The 19,038-nt window shown below is 37.3% G+C and overlaps 1 protein-coding gene across 3 annotated transcripts in view; it reads right to left on the bottom strand.

Annotated features, from left to right (window-relative positions):
• UNC80 (unc-80 homolog, NALCN channel complex subunit) overlaps positions 1-19,038 on the bottom strand; it is a 232,968-nt gene that overhangs the window by 148,376 nt on the left and 65,554 nt on the right. For 2 of the 3 annotated variants that reach the window (XM_010354934.2, XM_010354935.2), the window contains exons 15-21: positions 18,046-18,193; positions 15,826-15,974; positions 12,990-13,156; positions 12,145-12,243; positions 7,970-8,184; positions 6,758-6,864; positions 4,960-5,056 (exon numbers count right to left, since the gene is read on the bottom strand). In XM_010354934.2, coding sequence (XP_010353236.1) covers positions 4,960-5,056; positions 6,758-6,864; positions 7,970-8,184; positions 12,145-12,243; positions 12,990-13,156; positions 15,826-15,974; positions 18,046-18,193 — 982 coding nt within the window. The remainder of the gene's footprint in view (positions 1-4,959; positions 5,057-6,757; positions 6,865-7,969; positions 8,185-12,144; positions 12,244-12,989; positions 13,157-15,825; positions 15,975-18,045; positions 18,194-19,038) is intronic. The other variant, XM_030916516.1, reaches the window with a different exon arrangement.

The following is a 19,038-nucleotide window of genomic DNA, read 5'->3' as shown; positions in this document are numbered from 1 at the left end:
TAATTTTGGTACTGTTTTGAGCACTTAGTAGATACCAAGTACTATATGAAATGTTTTATAATTAATTTTCTTTATTTTTTGCAATAGCCCTGTAAGATAAGTTTTTACAAATGATTTTAAAAGAGAATGTATTTTTGGGATGTATGGGTCTGTTGGCGAGGAGAGAGTGGTGGACAGAGACAGAGAGATAAAGAAGGAACAGGTGAAGGAACAGGTTAAGCAGCCCAATCTGTTTATACAATGGACAGTTATAAAGGCAAGATTTAAATCCAGATCTACTGACGACAAACCTGCACTCTTACCACTATGCCACAATGTAATCTCTAAAATACCAAATGTTTATATGAAAGAAGTTCAGACTTTTATACTCTGCTGAAGGTAGTGATCATGTTAGAAAAACTTAATGTGAGAAATAATTCCTCATTGTACATGTTATATTTCTTGGGTTTTCGCCTGTATCTTTAATGATAAACTGATGATAAAATTGTATCCTGCTGGCATTCCATATTGTACTACTAAAAGAAATGTCAAAAAGTAATTTGGCTGCAAAATGTACTTTTTATCAATTTTTTATAGCAATACACTAGGATGTAAGAATGCCTCTTGGCTTCCTTAGACATAATGATTACTTTTTTAGCCTCAGTATATTTTAGTTGCATTTGTTTAATATCTATTTTTTATGTTGAAGTGTATATTGAGGTGTAATTATAATTCTATTTACATAGAATGCATTTTTATAAGCTTTTAAATCCAAGAAGGGATGTATAAAAATATCCTACTTGTTTTTTAATATTATTTTTAATTGGCAAATCATTATCATATACATTTATGGGTACGAAGTTGCAGACATATAAAATCTAGTATTTCTTTAAGTAGCATTTCCCATTGTGTTGATGGCACAGCTGAGAACATAGAAGATATGCAGTAAACGTGTTGATTAGTTGAAAAAATTTGTTTTAATTAAACACCTTCCCTCAAATAGAGACAACATGATTTTTAAAATGAATTAATTTCAGTGAATATGAAAACACAAAAGAAAAAGATAGCTGATTTCTGAATGTAATTTCAATTCTATTTCACGTTCACCAGATACAGTTTTCATTTATTGAATAACTTTTAAATTTTAAAGAAATTCTATTGGCATTTCATTTCAAATCACTGAAGTTGAAGTAATGCATTTAAACCGAGGGTAAGAAGGTTTGATGTTTGTTCTCTTTAACAACTTTAAAGAAAGAAACAAATTCTGTAATTAAGAGAACTTAGATGAGAAAAGACAACACATCTATCATGGTTGGGTACAAATCATTTATACACATAGATCGCAAAAGAAAGAAAGAAAAAGAAGGAAAGAAGGGAAGAAAGAAAAGAAAGAAAGAAGGGAGAGAGCAAGAAAGAAAGCAAGAGAAAGAAAAGAGAAGGAAAGAAAGGAAGGAAGGAGAAAAGGAAGTAAGGAAAAAAGCAGGCTCAAAAATAGAATGATGTTTGCACGATTAAGGGAAGTAGTTGTTGCAAAATACGATGTACTTAGATTAGCAGATAATGTTGTTTAAGCTGGAGATTCTCATTTTCTGCAAGCAATTCCAAAGGAATCATCTCACAGCATATGTTTTATAATTTTTAACAAGCAAGAGAACATAGGCAAAGAATAGTGATATATAAGCTATATTCTCTTGCCAGCCCAAAGCACATACAATATTCCAGATAACAATCTCAAATACTATGGCTTTGTTTTCTAGACATGCAAAAATAAACTGCCAATATTTCAGGTATTGTTGACACAAACTCATTGTAGAATCTGGCTCTATGAATATTCCATATCAGATCTTTTGAATCTGTGAATGGAATACAAAGAATATACGAAGCAATGGCTAAAATCCACAGGAATCATGGTAAGAAAAACACAAAGTCCAGAATGAACTAATGTTTGTAAGAAATGCTAATGATAACATGTTTGGAACATGAATAAGAAGAGAATGTAAGAGAATTAGAAGGAGAATGTAAACAAGTCAATTACGCTTTTATCTTTTCCACCAAGAAGAAAAATCTACAAATGGGGAAGTATAGTGCTGTAATCAGTTAGGTCAGCTATAAGGAAATGCCATAGACTGGGTGACTTAAAACAACAAACATTTATTTCTCACGGTTCTGAAGTCTGGAAGTCTGAGATCAGGGTGTCCTCATGGTCAGGTTCTTGGTGATGGCTCTCTTCCTGATTATGTCCTCACGTGGCTTTTCCTTGGTGTATGCATGCAGAGAGACCTTATGTCTCCTCTTTTTTCTTTTTTTTTTTTTAATAAGGGCATTAAAATCCCATCACAAGTGGCCCCCTTATGATCTTATCTAAACCTAATCACCTCCCAAAGCCTCCACCTCTAAATGCTATCACTTTGGGGATTAGAACTTTGAGACAAATTTTTTGGGGATATACACATTCAGTTCACAGTAGACAGAAAAAGTTCACTTAAGAAGAAATATTTGGGCAGGCATGGTGGTTCGTGCCTGTAATCCCAGCACTTTGGGAAGCTGAGGTAGGAGGACCACTTGAGGCCAAGAGTTCAAGACCAGCCTGGGCAACATAGCAAGACACCCCACCCCCCACCCATCTCTACAAAAAATGTAAAACAAATTTAGTGGGGCATGGTGGTGCATGTCCATAATCCTAGCTATTTGCAAGGTTGAGGCAGGAGTATCATTTGAGCCTGGGAGTTTGAGGCTGCGGTGAACTATGATTGTACCATTGCACTCCAGCATGGGTGACAGGGGAAGACCCTGTCTCAAAAAGAAAGAAGGAAGAAAGGAAAGAAAGAAAGAGAGGAAAGAAAGAAAAGAAAGAAAGAGAGAGAGAAAGAGAAGAAAGAAGGGAGGATGGGAGGAAGGGAGGGAGGAAGGGAAGGAGAAAGGGAGGGAGGGAGAGGGAGGGAGGGAGGAGGAAGGAAGGAAGGAAGGAAGGAAGGAAGGAAGGAAGGAAGGAAGGAAGGAAGGAAGGAAGGAAGGAAGGAAGGAAGGAAGGAAGGGAGGAAGGAATTTTGAAAAAAGAAGAAATATTCACCAAATGTGAGAGACCCTACATTCTTTGAGTTTAAGCCTCAGTTATACTTTAGTGCATAAAGAGAACTTAAAGATGTGATTGCAGCTCCAGTCAAATGACATCCAGTTAGCATGACACATACCTGGAGAACACACTTTAGCTCCACACTTCATTCTCAAAAAAGCACAACAAAAATTTATTTATAATACTGATGTCTGAACATGAGACATATTGTCTCCAAAATATTGTGAGGAGTGGAAAGAGTGTAAAAGGATTGAAAATTATGAATGTCCTGGTTATTAGGAAGATTCTTAAAACCACAGAGACTAATAAACTTGATGTTTGCCCTATCCAAATTCTATAAGACATAATTAAATAGATAGGAACATTTTCAAAAGAGAAGTAATCATAGGAGTCACTGTAACTTCATTATGCTGAACTAAGTCACGTTCTTTTTGATAGAGTTGTAAGGATATCATAGGCATGTTCTGGAAAATTCTGATGATGTTTCTGTAGTGATATGGGAAAGTTCTCTGATCACTAGAAAATTACGTGCATGGTTCACTAAAAATCTGTACCCACAAATTATTAATTAATCAAAGTCAAGTAGAAGTATTCTTAGAGTTATATCTTTGCATTTGTCCTGTTCAGAAATAGTATGAACAACTTGGACTGAGAACAGGGAAATGTGCATGTCTTTGCAGACAGATCTTTATTGTACAAAGAAGAAAAGACAGAGTTCGATTTAGTTTTGATTCTCTTTCCATTCATTTGCTTATTTATTTATATTTTAATCTCAAATATTATGGATTATAAAGAGTGGAAAGAGTATAAGAGGATTGAAAATGGATACTTCTCAAAATTATGGATTCTGTCTCTTAATTTCCTTCCTGGGGAAGTGACTTAACTACCTCCTAAATTAATGCAATAATAAATTTTCATCATTTTTGCAATGAAGAACAAATAATGGCTACATCAAAATATACCATGATATTCATCCATGCGAAAAAAAGCTAGCAAAAAATTAATCAATACAAACCAATTACGTAATGTGAAAATAGAAAATGTAATATTAAATTGTGTTCATATACTTCCTGTGGTCCTCAAGCTTAATAGTTACACTATCCACTATACTAATTAATTTTAAATATGGCATACTGCATTCCATCCTAAGTTCCACATTTTGTAAAAAAGCATATCATCTAACTAAAATACATAATAAAAAGGAATCAGAATGGTGACGGATCTAGAGACACTTCCACATAAAGAAAAGTAAAGAAATCAAAGTTAAACAACTAAACAGCTAGCAGCAGTGAGATCAAAAGAGAGAACATAAAATGGATAACATATGGAGCTTGCATGGTATGTGTGTGTGAGAGTGTATGTGATGTGTATGTGTGTGCATCTTGGTACAGACGTCATAACTAGGACAAATGAAGCAAATTTGTGGATAAGTATGTCTTCAGAATGTAAAGAAAAATTCTCTAATAATTAAGGCTGTCTTGCTCTGGAACAGGTTGCTTTGTAAAGTTATAAACTCCCCCTCAGTGAAAGTGTGCAGAGGGTGGCTGGCCACCTGTCAGGGATATACTGAGCAGAATTTGTAAGTAGATAGGTGGGTGGATAAAAGGATCTCTGGCAGTTTTGTAAAGTTCTCAGATTTTAATAAAGGATAGAACAGCAGAAGAGACTGGATCTTACTCTTTGCAAACCCAGTGCCCATCACAGAGTGAGGAACATAGTAAGGCTTCCATAAATGTCTGTTGAATCAAATTGCAAAAAGAGAAGCTATAGATAGTGATAGAAGGCATGTATGAGAAAGAAATGAATGAAAAACCAATGAAAATAAAAAAATGGAACACTTAATCTAATCAAGTTTTTGTTCTGTTTGATGAAAGTTGAATAGAATTCTTAGGATGCATGACATTTACCAAGACGCTTGAAGAAATTCTCCTCTTCATCTCTTCCATTTTCCATTCCACTTCCTGGCCCACCTTCAGAAAGCTTCACAGCACTGGTGAATTTGACCTGAAAAAAAAAAAAAAAAAAAAAGAAAGAAAGTAGAGAGATAACAAGATTCAAAGGTAAATCTTTGTGGTTAGATCAATCCTTGACTTGAAAATGAGTTGTTTACTCATTTTTATATGATTACTTTGTTATTCTGGGTTCCACATCTGGTTAGTTTAGTCATCAGTATAGTTCATTCCCATGTGCCAAAAAAGACATCACTGTAACTACAAGAAGGAACCAGGTCCCAGATAACTAAAGCTAAATAATCTGGTGCTATAAAAATAATCGAGATATTCTTAGAGTTTAAATCTGGTAAAGTCCAAACTGAAATGAATGAGTAGCAAGACATAGTCATTCTTTACAAATACCGCCATTGAGAATCAGACCAAAGTGAAAGATAGCCAGAGAGAATACTTTAAATCTCTGAAATAATCAGTATAAATTAATTTATAGAGTGCATTATAATGAAAATGTAATCACATGTTTCTCTTTCTAAGAATTAAAATATGTTCTTCATCTTGCTTTTAGTACTCAAAATTTTTCGCACAGCAAGGAAGCTATGGGCCACACAAACTCAAATATTTGACTTATGCTTTTTTAGCAAATAGAAGGTAAGGAAGGAATGATACATATATTTTCCAAATATCCAATAGTCTTGCACATTATTTGTATAATTTCAAAATATCACTTTTAAAACAGACTAGATAAAAGAAAATGGTTTGGCTGGGCACGGTGGCTCACGCCTGTAATCCTAGCACTTTGGGAGGTTGAGGCACGCGGATCACGAGGTCAAGAGATCGAGACCATCCTGGTCAACATGGTGAAACCCCGTCTCTACTAAAAATACAAAAATTAGCTGAGTATGGTGGCACACACTAGCAGCAGCTACTTGGGAGGGTGAGGCAGGAGAATCGCTTGAACCCGGGAGGTGGAGGTTGCAGTGAGCCAAGATCACCTATTGCACTCCAGCCTGGCGACAGATAGAGTCTCTGTCAAAAAGAAAACAAAAACAAAAACAACAGCAACAACAACAAAAAACCCACAACAAACAAAACAAAACAAAAACCCTGGTTTTAGTGAGATTAGAAAACACAAGAATGTAAGCAAATAATTTGTATACATATAAGGAAACACAACTCTTACATATGCTGAAAATTAGGCATACAAATGACCAGGCCATGGAGCATCCACAGAGAAGACTCTTGGAAGAAATCTTACGCTACTCCAATGCTTCACAGTATTACAAAGGAGGAGTGTAGTGAAAACAGTCATCCTGAGTTTTTTTCTTCTTTTCAATACAGAAAATGGTTCATATGGTGCCAAAAGTAGTGGAGAAAGAATGGATTATGTGTGTCTTAATATGTAAAAGGAATCACTATAAAATTACCAGATTCTTGGATAGGAGTTTGAAATGTCAGTCATTTCACAGGTGTGTCAAAAGTTAAAAACGGCTGGGAAAAATGTCTATATACATCTCCATATCTGCATTATAATTTTACATAATTTTTGACTACACTTTTCCTTTTTCCTTTCCTATGATAGCCTACTACTTAAACATTTTAGTTTCCATTGCTTATCTAAGTTTCCAAAGTTAGTTCACCTGGAGAGTTTCTTCAGCTTTTCCTTATTTGGTTCCTGCAGGTGTTTGCTATTTCTCAGCCTTCACATGTTTCTATCAGCGACTTCAACATTCACTTACACAAGTTATGTCCTGTTTACCTTGGAGCTTTGTCTGATGAAAGAGAGTCGGTCCACAGAGCTAATGTCTAGGAGGTCCTCCACACCATCTGCCAGGCCTGAGAGGGATGATCTTTTCAGCCAGTTCCCTATTTAATAGTTAAATCATTTAGATCAATGTAGCATTTTCTACCCAATCAATTAAACAGAAATATCAACAAAAGCCCAACAAGCGATGAAAGTTACACGACTTGGTACAAATAGAAAAACAAAGTGTTTTCAATGTACACGCTTTGAATAAAAATGTTCAGTGTTAGACTATAAAATTACATGAGCATGTGGGGCCAGGACAAAAAGAATCTGGGTTGAGATGAAACCATCATCTCTCCAGCTTCACATCTCTCATTAAAGATAGTGAATTTTACCTCCTAAATATTTCTCAAATGTGTTCATTTATCTCTGCCTACATGGCCACTACCCAGTTCAAGCTTCCATTTACTTATACCTAACCTACTAGCTAATTTTCCATCTGGTTTCCCTTATCTACTCATGCTCCCTCCAGTATGATTTCCATGCAGTGATGTTTTGGAAAAAGTTTACGTGCTTGAGTTATTCTCCTGTTCAACATCCCATCTTGGCTATCCAGGGATCTAGAATGAGAAGTCAACCTGACCTGTCCTCTATCATTCTACTATAGTCATACAGCCACTTGTCCCCTTGTTTCAGTTCCTTCACTTCCCTCCGGCCTCCTAATATCTTTGCATATAATGGCTACCTGGAGTGCTCTCGTTCCTTCTCCCAAGTATCCTGGAGATCTTAATACCACTATCACTAGGAAGCCTTCCCTGATTTCTGCCTCCTCCCCCACATTTGGGTCAGGTCTCATTGTTGCATGCTTTCATAGAACTATGTATATTCCTTCATAAAATTCATAGTTTGCAGTTATACTTAGTTGTATGATTATCTGCTTTAATTACTGGGGCTCCTACTATACTGCAAGTTTAGCAAAGTTGGGAGGCTGTGTGTATTTGCTGGCTATTTAATGCTTGATGGCTAGTGTAGTGACTGCGCACAGAAGAGGCATATACTAGGGCATTAAAAAATACATGTGGAAAAAAATAAATGAATGAATGAATGAAGTCAGTTTAGGTCTTATGATGTGAAGATCTTCTTTTTCAGCCCTACTATGCATTACTGAATTGATCTGAGGACATGGTTGGTAATAAGATAATCCATAAACAAATACAGACATACTTTTACCTATGGGGAGTTTAAGCTTCTTCCGGAGGGAAATTCTGCGGGATCGTGAGCGGGCACGTCGGTCAGAGGTGGTCCCTGAGTGGGCAGTGGTGCATTCTGAAGTGTCCTGCTCAGACTGGCTGCTGGTGTCACTTGCTGCACTCTGGGACTTGAACATCTTACGCCAGAAATCTTTCCGCCCCAGGTTGGCTCCTTGCATTTGCTCATCACTGTAAGCAAGCAGAGGATAGGGTTAAACTTCTGACAACACTTGAGAAATTCTCCTAAATTTCTTTCAACTTCCTGTCAATGATATTTAGGCAAATCATGCAAAACGATCTTTGATGGACTGAAATGTGGGAAGAGTGGGCATTGAAGTGGGAGGAAAGAGATCAAGGTTGACCTTCTGAGCTCTTCCCGAAAATAGTCATGTCTCAGCTATAACTTGAGGTGGTCGGTTTTTTTCAACTTTAATAAAAACATTAAATATTGCTTCAGGTATTCATCTGCAAGTGTGAGTCATAATACCAGAAGCACTTACAATTTCAGTAAATATTTAACTTTTTTTTTTTTAAGACAGAGTCTTGCTCTATCGCCCGGGCTGGAGTGCGGTGGCACAATCTCGGCTCACTGCAACCTCCGCCTCCTGGATTCAAGTGATTCTCCTGCCTCAGCCTCCTGAGTAGCTGGGACTGCAGGCACCCACCACCACGCCCAGCTAATTTTTTGTATTTTTAGTACAGATGGGATTTCACTGTGTTAGCCAGGATGGTCTCGATCTCCTGACCTCATGATTCCCCCCGCCTCAGCCTCCCAAAGTGCTGGGATTACAGGCGTGAGCCACCATGCCCGGCCAATATTTAACTTTTTATTAGAGACCCCTGAGGTTTGTGCAGTACTGTTCCTCATTCCCCACCCATCACCCCAGTATAGTATCATACTTGAACACCAAATAAACTTACAAAAAATAGTTAAATGAATGGAATGCCATCACACCATACCCAGGAAATGCATCATCCTACAACCAGTAAGTGAAGGAAACTTAGGTAGGGCTTGAAAGTAAAAAATAAGTACAACTCAGTAGGGCAAACAGGAACACCTGCAAGGGGATTTTTGATTAGGGCATTCCACAATAGGAGAAAGACCAGTGGTCAATAACATGCAGAATTTAATCTCACGAGAAATTAAAAAACAGGTAGCTGAAGTAAGATCTTTATTTTTACTCAATAAATTAGCAATGATTAAGAGAGTTCATGGGGCGGGGGCGGTGGTGGGGAGGAGAGAAAGCAATAGTTACTATCATACTCCCAGTGGGGAGGTAAAATGATCCAACCTTTCTTTAAAGTAATTTGGCAATACGTTATCCGATGCTTATATCACTGCCCTTAACAGAGAAATTCAATTTCCAGAAAGTAATCGCATGGAAATTATGGGACAACATACTAAGATGTAGGTACTAGAAGGTCAAATACTCACTGAGTTATTATTGGTCAACTTAAAAAAGGAGGAAACAATCTAAATGTTCAACACCAGGAAAACAGTCGAATAGATTATGGGATTTCCATATGGTGGTATACTCTGTAGTCATTATACTTTTTTTTAGAGGACTATTAATATGAAAAATGTTCACTATATACTGCAAAGTGAAAAGGCAACAATCAAATGGTTTTAAAATAACATCATCAGGTTAATTGAGAAAGAAAATACACAAGTGACCACGTGTCTGAGTGTGGTTTTGTGTGCACACATGCTCAAAAATGTCTCCAACATAATACACAAAGAGTTTACAGAGGTTATCTCTAGTTGGTGGTATTTCCGTTTTTAAACTACTTTCCTTTTATGTTTTTCTGTGTTTTCTACATTTGTCAGCTTGAGCAACATATATTACTCCAGTAATTTGGAAAGGAAAAGGTATAGAAAATACATAATGAAACTTATTTATGGGGTTTTACACATTGATTTTCTTACAAGCTTTGGGGCTGAATCAACCCTGTACAGCAATTCTTTTCTACAGATATTTATATGGGTATCCAGAATTTCTTAAAATCTCATCAGAGTACTAAATATTTTTAAATTCTTTTTTTAAAAATAGGGCATTCTGTTTACCAAATATGGTATGAATTTAAATTAGTTTTCTAAAATTTGATTTCTCAGTTACTTTTTATCAAACAATCACAGGGTATGAAGCATTTCTGACTTTTGGTAAATGCATGGCATAATGATATGTGTATGACTATGTGGTCTGGCTATAAAAATATCTGGGGAGGTTATAATTTCTCAGTTTCCTCAATAAAATGTTACATTGGCTTTGTCCAATGGTGTGTATCAATATTGAGTTTTAGAGAAATGAGTACATAAAACTGCTTTAATATGACTCAGGGAATGTGACTATTATTTAAGAAGGAAGAAGACACAGGACCACAAGGGGAGAGAAGGAAACAGAAAGAGAAGCTAGAGGAGGAGCCAGTGTCATCTGAAGTAACCACCCATCTTTCTCCAGTGCTAACTAGGGGACATTTGACATGGTTACCTTTTGGGCCTATTGGGATCATGAAAATTTCCATGTTTGACATTTTATGACATCACTCTAAGTGGAAATATTTATGTAGAGGCATATTAAAACATGTATCTTCACATAAGAAGAAAGAATAGATGTGCTAAGTGCTAAGAAATTAGGTGGTATTTACAGAACACTGAACAAAGAGAATATTTTGGAATCTAGAAAACTTAATAACCTAGAAATATACAGTCGATGGCTTTATTTTTTCAATCCAATTTGCCTAGTTGATCATTCTCATTGATCAGATTACCTCAATAGTTGCTGGTGTTATCTGAAAAGAAAATCATCTCTTCTTTTTTGGGCAGACTTTCTGTGTATAAAGCCTTTTAACTAGTCTCATGGCTATTCAGTCACAGAACTTTGTCTTTCACTTTAATTTTTTTTTCCTTAGAGCTTCTGTTTGATTTTTTACCATGTCCTTAAAGGTTACCTTAAAGGGAAAACTAAAACTGAATTTTAAGAAAGGAAGATTAAGAAAACAAAAGCTTAATAATAATCTGACACTTTTATCCTTTCATTGATTGATTGAATCATTCATTCATTCAATCATGAACTATAGATTAAGTGCCTACTATGAGCAAGCCCAGTCTCCACACTGGGGCTATAGCCATATGCAAAAACTCACATGTTCCGTGAATCCATGGACTTGATCTACTTGAACACTAAATAAACACAAAACTGTGTTTATCACAAATTTGTGTTTACTACAAAATCTCTAAGATTTTGAAGTGCTCCAGGAACTGCATGGGCATTTTTTCTTTGAAGATTTTGTTCACTTGCTATAGATTACTAAGGTCCTATCTGATGGCTGTTTGCTTCTCACTTTGATTTCCCTGACTGTGAAGAAAGGATACCATAAAACCTAGAATATACTGTAGGATCCCTAGAAGAAAAATCACTTAATATTGACTAAGGTTTTGGGAAGCAGAATGGTATACCTTAAACGAAGTACATGTTTTCACTCCACTTGTGGATTAGTAGTTCTCAGAAAGAGAAAAAATACAAATAAAACTTGCATAGAACTAGGCTGTACAATTAGTGTCCTACAGTAACCCTTATATTTTCCGGGGACACTAATTTAAAGATTTTTTTTAATTTTTCCATTACGAAAAGTGTAGATTAACTGATGTCAGAGGACACTGGAATAGATCTCAAGAGAGGACCAAGGTACAATGGGGTACAGTCTATGCTTCACTAAACGTGAGCATTGGAGAAGTTTTTGTTACTTCTTTTGAGAAAAGCTTCATTAAGTATATTGACAGCCATTCATGCATTTAATTTTTTAAAAAAGTATAAGTGATTTTAAGCAAGAAACTGGAGGACACTCCCAGCCCACCTGGTATATATACCATTTTTCAAGGTGTATCTTCAGTAGTGTGCATGAAAAGCAGAAGCGAGGGAGAGACTGGAGATGGGAAATGTAGTTAGGGAGGCTTCTCATAGGTACAGACTGGTTATTTGTGATTTGGCCTGGAGAGGTTAGTGGCATTGGGAATGAAATGTAAAGGGTAGAAACAAGGCAAAGTTCAAAGGAGATGAAAAACAAAGAAATAGCAGTTTGGAAAACAGAAATTCTTTCAGAGTGAAGTGCATAGCCCTCTGCAATGGAGATAAAGCCAACACTACTTACTGCTCTGGAGTCTGTGAGGGGCGACCAGACATGAAGCTGCGACATTCCTCAGGTGCAGAGGATACCTGGCCTTTATCCACAATGCTTCCCGCCTCTGACCTATGCAAATGGTGCATTCCAACAATTACAGCAGAGCAGGATAGCAACTGTTAATATTTCATGCACTTCATAAACAAAAACATTCTGTTGTAGACAACTTTGCCGCTTGTGAACTTTATGTCACCAGGAATCTATGTTGTTTAGAATTTATACCACACCATTAACTCATGACTTAGCAGCCTTTTGCTTCACAATATCACCATTATTGCAAACAGAGTCATTAACTGCAAGCAGGATTTTAAGTTTAGGAGTTTATTTTAATTTTTAGGTAGGAGTTAATATACAATAGGCATAAAATAAATATGTTTACTAGAAGGAAAAACAACAGGCTATTACTTAGCCATTTGTCTTTTGCCACATTTAGAATAGAATTTACTGAACAGGATCATATGGTATCAGTAATTGCTTTTCCTTTCTGAATAAAAGTGTAAATTATGTACAGAAGAGACTAAAACAGGTAGCATTTTACCATTTAATTAAGAGCTATGACGTGAAGTTCAAGTATATGAAAATTCAAGAACAACTGAGCTCTAATTCATATTACAGGCGGCATTTATTTGACAGTGAATTCATTCACTTTCTAAGCTGCAGCTGCAGCACACCAGTGAAACCACTTATGCAAGAGAATTTTATCATTCCTATACTGAAGTTTCACCACAGGAGCCACACAGACAGTAGTACAACAGCAGATTCTATTCTACTGACATAAGGCAAACACTCATACTCAGAGAGTTCAAGCTTCCAACCTTTTACTGCCTGCAGGCTTAGATTCCTGTTCATTCTCCTCCACCTTTTTCCCTGGTGCTAACTTCTCCGCACTATCAAGCAAAGCGCTGAGGGCCACTCTCCTGAAGACATTCCCGTGAGCCTCTTTGATAAACTGGACCAGCTGACGAATGTCACAATACAGTCCCTGTTTGGAGGCAAGAAGGAAGTTGGGGAAAGAAAGATAGCTGTGCGATTAAATAGTTTTTCCAGGTAGAGAGGAAGAAAGTAATTCCTTAGGCTTAGATGAGCATTGGAATCATTAAGACAGGACAGTTTACTACTGGTGAAGCTGGTGATACACTCCCTCTACAATGTTCCTATAGAAGAACATTACCAAGGCCTTTGCTGGTCATCCTTGGTATGAAAAAGGATGGTTATCACGCTTCATTCAGAAAGTTGGCTGCATCATTAGAAATACATTAATTTACATTTTAAACCATTGGATTCCCAAGCTTTAATTTTCTCTTTTAATTATAACTTCTGAAGAGATGCCTGCAAAGAAAAAGGTAGTCAAAAATTTGTTTACATGAGAGATTTTGGTCCCTGTTCAGCTTCTCCAAATTTTCTGCACCATTGTGATAAAATATATTAAGTCCTTTAGACACTTCTACCAAAGACAGATTATTCAACAGATGATGCGTTTCGCTGGACAGATTTAGCAAATTACATATATGTTGTAGCCCATTTGAACATGAACTTGACTACAAACTCAAGGTGATGCAGGGCTATTAAAACCAATATATTGGTGAATCAATATTTTAAAACATATGCTGGACTTTTACTTGAGAAATTAAGCTTTGCATCCAGCATTTCTCCTCTCTCTCTCTGCTCATTAAGAAGGCAGTTACTGTATTTTTTTGCCTTAGGAAAAGTTCATGGCAAGGCAGAATGCAGAAGCCTAAAGAACACTTACCTCGATAGTTTTGGTTTTCAAAACCTAAGACCACTGGGACAATTATGTCCATAAGTTTTAGGAAAGTAGAAGGTAGGACCCTTGGGGAAAACATGGATGAAGAACCCTTTGGGTTCGGTGGGAAGCAGGGCCCTGTGCCCCTCACTCTGCTCTGCAGTAGTTCCTCTAGGAATGGGGCAAGACTCCAAAAAGGAAAGATTCCAAACTCACCAGAGGGTGCACAGCCCTAAGCACATAGCGAAGAGTACTATATGAAATCAGAGGTGTAGACTAATAATTGAGACCTGTGGAACCTCCCCAGGCTCTAGATGCTACCTAAGACTTGGGGGTCTTTACACAACACTGTGAAGTGGGAAACCCCTAGAATGACAGAAGTTTGATGTCCCACTGTTCTTACGGGATGGGAGTTCAAAGTCAAACTTAAGAAGATTCCTTTTTTAAAAAATTAAGAAATACAGTATTATCCCAGCACTTTGGGAGGCCGAGACGGGTGGATCACGAGGTCAGGAGATCGAGACCATCCTGGCTAATACGGTGAAACCCCGTCTCTACTAAAAGAAAATACAAAAAACAGCGGCGACGAGGGGGCCTGTATTTCTACGAGGCTGAGACAGAGAATTCGTAAAGCGGGCTGCAAAAGAACTGCACTGTGGCGACAGAGCGAGATCCGTCTCAAAAAAAAAAAAAAAAGAAATACAGTATTTTTCTATACATGAGTGTCGTAAAAAAAAAGATGTATAAGCAGTCATGTATATCATAATCAACCTGTTAAATTACTTTTGCTATGACCAAATTGCATGCATGGATGGTACCTGTGTTACACTCAAGCTCCAAGAAACTTGCTGGGTTGGCTTTGGCTGTCAGCAAAGTTCAATTCCTTTAGTTTGGGATTTTATCTTGTTTATCTCAAGTTAAATGAATTGTTTCAATAGTTATAATAGCTTAAAATAATTCCCTTGATTTGGGTACATTAGCTGATAGGGTCCACATGTGCAAATGGGCTGATTTTTACATAGGAGTCATAATATTTAACAGACTGGTAGGATAGAGAAATGCTACTTTGCCTCCCAAAGATACCTGAATTCACCTGTTCATGTCAGGTTTTTCAGTCCTAATCTACATTTTAGTATCCCAAACCACAATCTTCTTGGTGGTAATTAAGCACTAGCCTTTTAATTTTTTTATTTCTATAGGTTTTGGGGAATAGATGGTATTTGGTTACACGAGTAAGTTCGTTACTGGTGATTTGTGAGATTTTAGTGCACCCATCCCCCAAGCAGTAAAAACTGAACTAGATTTGTAGTCTTTTACCCCTCAACTCCTTCCCACCCTCCCCCTGAATCCCCAAAGCCTACTGTGTCATTCTTATGCCTTTAGTGCTAGCCTTTTATAACCTGGTTCTTCCCTATCCTATTGTGACTTTAGTGGTTTAATTAACAGTCTTTCAAGACAAGTAGCTAAAAGATTACAGACAGTGCTTAATAAAAGAAAACAAAATCAATTTCAGCAACATATTTGCATTAATATTTAAAGTAAATATGGTTTCAAATAATGCTTGGGATAACATTCTTCAGTATTTTATGAGTCAACAAACTGTGCTCTAGAACCTTCTTTCTAAAGGGCTCAACATACTTCACAATTATTTCACCAAACACTCCATAACCTTTGAGATGGGAGAGGAAAATAGGTTAATTTACAAATAGGATAATGAGTAACAAGGAGAAGAAAAGTGTTGTTATGGCTCCATTATGACTTACTGGTGACACTAGGGAAAATAGATATTTAAACTTTAAGGTGTAGACTTTTAGATTTCAACTTCTCTTACTCATGGCCATGACAATGACTACTTTTCTCAGGGCAGAGACTGAGACCTCCTGTGGGAAGAGAGGAGAGCTTCTCACCAGATTCTCAGGGCTGTGCAATTCATGTGTGGTTGAAGCGCAGCGTGTGATGAGGGATTTAAACATGGCGCTGACGATAATGCCTTCCACATTTTGGGCTGTGGATTTGTTGTCCACTGTGGTGAAGTTATTTCCAAACCCAGCCTTGTCTGAAATGCAAAGGCACAAATTAAAGACAATGTTTCCTTTAAGCTACACAATGGGTAGGAGTAAGGCAGTGCTTGACACCCAGGAATTAGTGAAGTGCTACATGAAATACAGAAACAAGGAATTAAAAGATGACCCTGGTTTAATAATCTATAGGCAGACCTGGAAATGAATTAATCACAGTCTCCTTCAGAGCCTTTACTATGATACAACCAATTGCATTTCCAGAATGGTGTTGTTGATAAATCTTAGCAAAGGAAAGGAAACCAACTCTTAACTTTAGGAAAGACTTTTAGGCTCAGAGTAGTTTTTAAATAGGTGATTACTTACAAAAAAAAAAAAAGCTCCTAAATGACCCATCAATGGAGAGTTCATTTTCAAGCTTTCTGGTGGTGAGAAATGTTACTTTCTCAATGGAAATTGTTCAGTCTGTCTGAAGTGGAATAAGGTGGGGCCAACCAGGTAGCTGGCAAGGGAGAAGGAAGAGTCAGGCGGGAGCCCTGCAGGGAAGCTCACATAGGCCCTGGGAAAGACAGAGTCCTGCCAAGAATTTCAGAGTTCTTCCAGAGATTTCTTGGGCAGGTGGAGAGGGGAAATCTCCCACCTTTCTCAGAGCCACCTCCTTCTTGCTCACACACGTGTGAAATGCCCGTGAATGGAAGCCTTCGACCTCCATGGCATTTTATGCCCGTTTTTCACAGAAAACTGGATCTTTCATAGGCAACACGTAAGTATCCAGTGCCCGTGCCAGAGGATTTCTCATGGCCTGTGAACCACCATTGAAATGTGACGAAGAGTATGGGCAGCTCCAAGATTCACCAGATGGGGACCTATGTCTGCCTGGCTGATTCACTGTGATCCACTCCCACGTCTCAAGCAACGCAGGAGGAATTTATCACCTTAAAGTAATATACTTTATTACCAACCTCTCACTGTCTATGCCAATTGACAGGGGATGATCTCTAGATTTCACATTGCTGAAGGATTTCTTTTAGTCTATGCTTATAATTTCTGTCTCAAATAGTTTAAAAAGGAGAAAAAAATCATTTGTAATCAAGAATTTCTCTTGCATTGTCTCAACTACCATGCTAATTTATTGTCTTTTTAATTTATATTGTGTTTGGTTTAAAACAACTCTGCTAATAGATTGTTTTAGGGGGTTCTGTAGAGGAGCAATATTTTATTTTAATATGAAACCAAACAATATTCCTGGGTTACAACCAGGAAAACTGCTTCTAAATCTAGCAAATATATTTTCATTATAAACTAATCAACTACCATCATACATTTGTTATATAAACAATAAAAGCCTATACTACAATGCTATCCTTCCCAAATGCTAATTAAAATGTGTATTTTGAATAAAATAAAACTGAGGCTTCATGCATTATTTTCATTGCATTGCTGCATTTGCATTCACATTGGACTGGCGGTCTTTGGTTTACTATAAATGCAAGTGACATTTATTGGTCTCCCCCTGTAACTTAGGTCTTCATACTAGAGTTTTCTGAAAACCATTAAGTTGTAAAATAGCTTGTAGGTTTATCTCTGGATCCATTTGCCTTTTTAAAAAAATTAAGTACGTGTGTGTCAAAATTGTGTTACTACTATGTTTACTGCAATCAAAAGGTTTGTCTCCCATACTACTCTGTGAAAAAATTGTCAAGCACTGTGCCACTATAATGCCTGTACGTTATAGACACTCACTTCACATCTGTTGAACTAATGAATATGTTCACTGCCTCAGAGACCATACAACAGAAGGTTATATGAGAGAGAGGAGTCCCATAAGGGGTAGTATAAACATTGAGGGGCTAGATGAGAACTCCACAAGCTTTACCAAACTTTCATTTACTGTGGTAAGGTGTCCTCAGAGAGCCTCCAAAATGTGTCATCAGAGATAATGTGCAAGCTTTTCTTGTTTATACGCTATACACACACCCACACACATGCATGGACACAAACATATCTTTTCCTCTAAATTCTACCTCCACAAATTTAGTGTCCCCTTGAAACACTACCTGCTTCACCTCACAACGACTTCTCCTAGAACTTCGGTGCAGCTTTACTTACTGTCAGTGACTGGCTCCATACAAAATCCTAGCAAAGCATGCAAGAAGTCCACTACATTATTGAGAGAGTCCTTGTTCACATAGTCCCTCATGGTTTGTCGGAACTGCATCTTATCTAGCTTGTATAGCTTAGTGAGGCAGTTCTGGGCCTGCAATGAAGGAAGAAAAGTGAAAAAGTCACAAGTACCAGCTTAAGCTATGGATACTGGTAATCTGAGACAGAAGCCTTCAGAAGGCAAGGGTTTCCAACCATCCCCACTGGCCGGTGACAGGCAACTCTGCTAGCCCCTCTTGTCTGAGTAAGATGTGAGCAGAGACAGACTGAGAAGTCTGAGGGTGTTTACATTGAGAACAACTGCTCCATAGGAAAAACCTCAAAGCTCAAAACTAAGGTCTAATGCTGGTCCCAGAAATATTTCAGTATTTTCACCAAGATCGAGATTTTAAGATCTTAATGATAAAAACCTCAAAGTTTGAAATTTAGGTAAGTGATAGAATTGACAAGCCATGTTTAGAAAACCTCAAAGGCTTTGTGCAATGGGAAGATGTGTGCCACACTACATCTGAATAAAAGAGATAGAAGAATGTCTATACAATGGAATGAAATGGGGCAATGACCGAAGTCTCTGGGTTGAGGGGAAAAGGGATAAGGATCAAGAAAGAAGGGGTGGCTTAGTGAGGGCCACCTTAATTACGGATGGAGAACTTTGGACAACCAGGCACAGGCACTGAAGTCAGATTAGGGAAAGCAATTTCTGAGAATTGGGATTTTATTAGTGCCCTTAAGTGTGGTCCAGAAGAAAATTTAGTTCTATCATCATTTTGACAAATCAAGGCCCAGGAAAAAGTCTTGGAAATTTTGAGAGAGAAAAAAAAGATTATAAAAGACTGAAATTTGGAATTAGCAATAGGCTTCTTGGTATAACCTTGTTATAATCTCTCCATCTGCATTGCAAAGTCAGAAGGATTGATATGTTTTTCACTTTTCCTTTAT

The sequence above is a fragment of the Rhinopithecus roxellana genome, chromosome 14, assembly GCF_007565055.1.
Source record: "Rhinopithecus roxellana isolate Shanxi Qingling chromosome 14, ASM756505v1, whole genome shotgun sequence".
NCBI lineage: Eukaryota > Metazoa > Chordata > Mammalia > Primates > Cercopithecidae > Rhinopithecus > Rhinopithecus roxellana.
The sequence above is the reverse complement of the archived record's forward strand: the minus strand, read 5'-3'. Positions and strand labels throughout refer to the sequence as shown.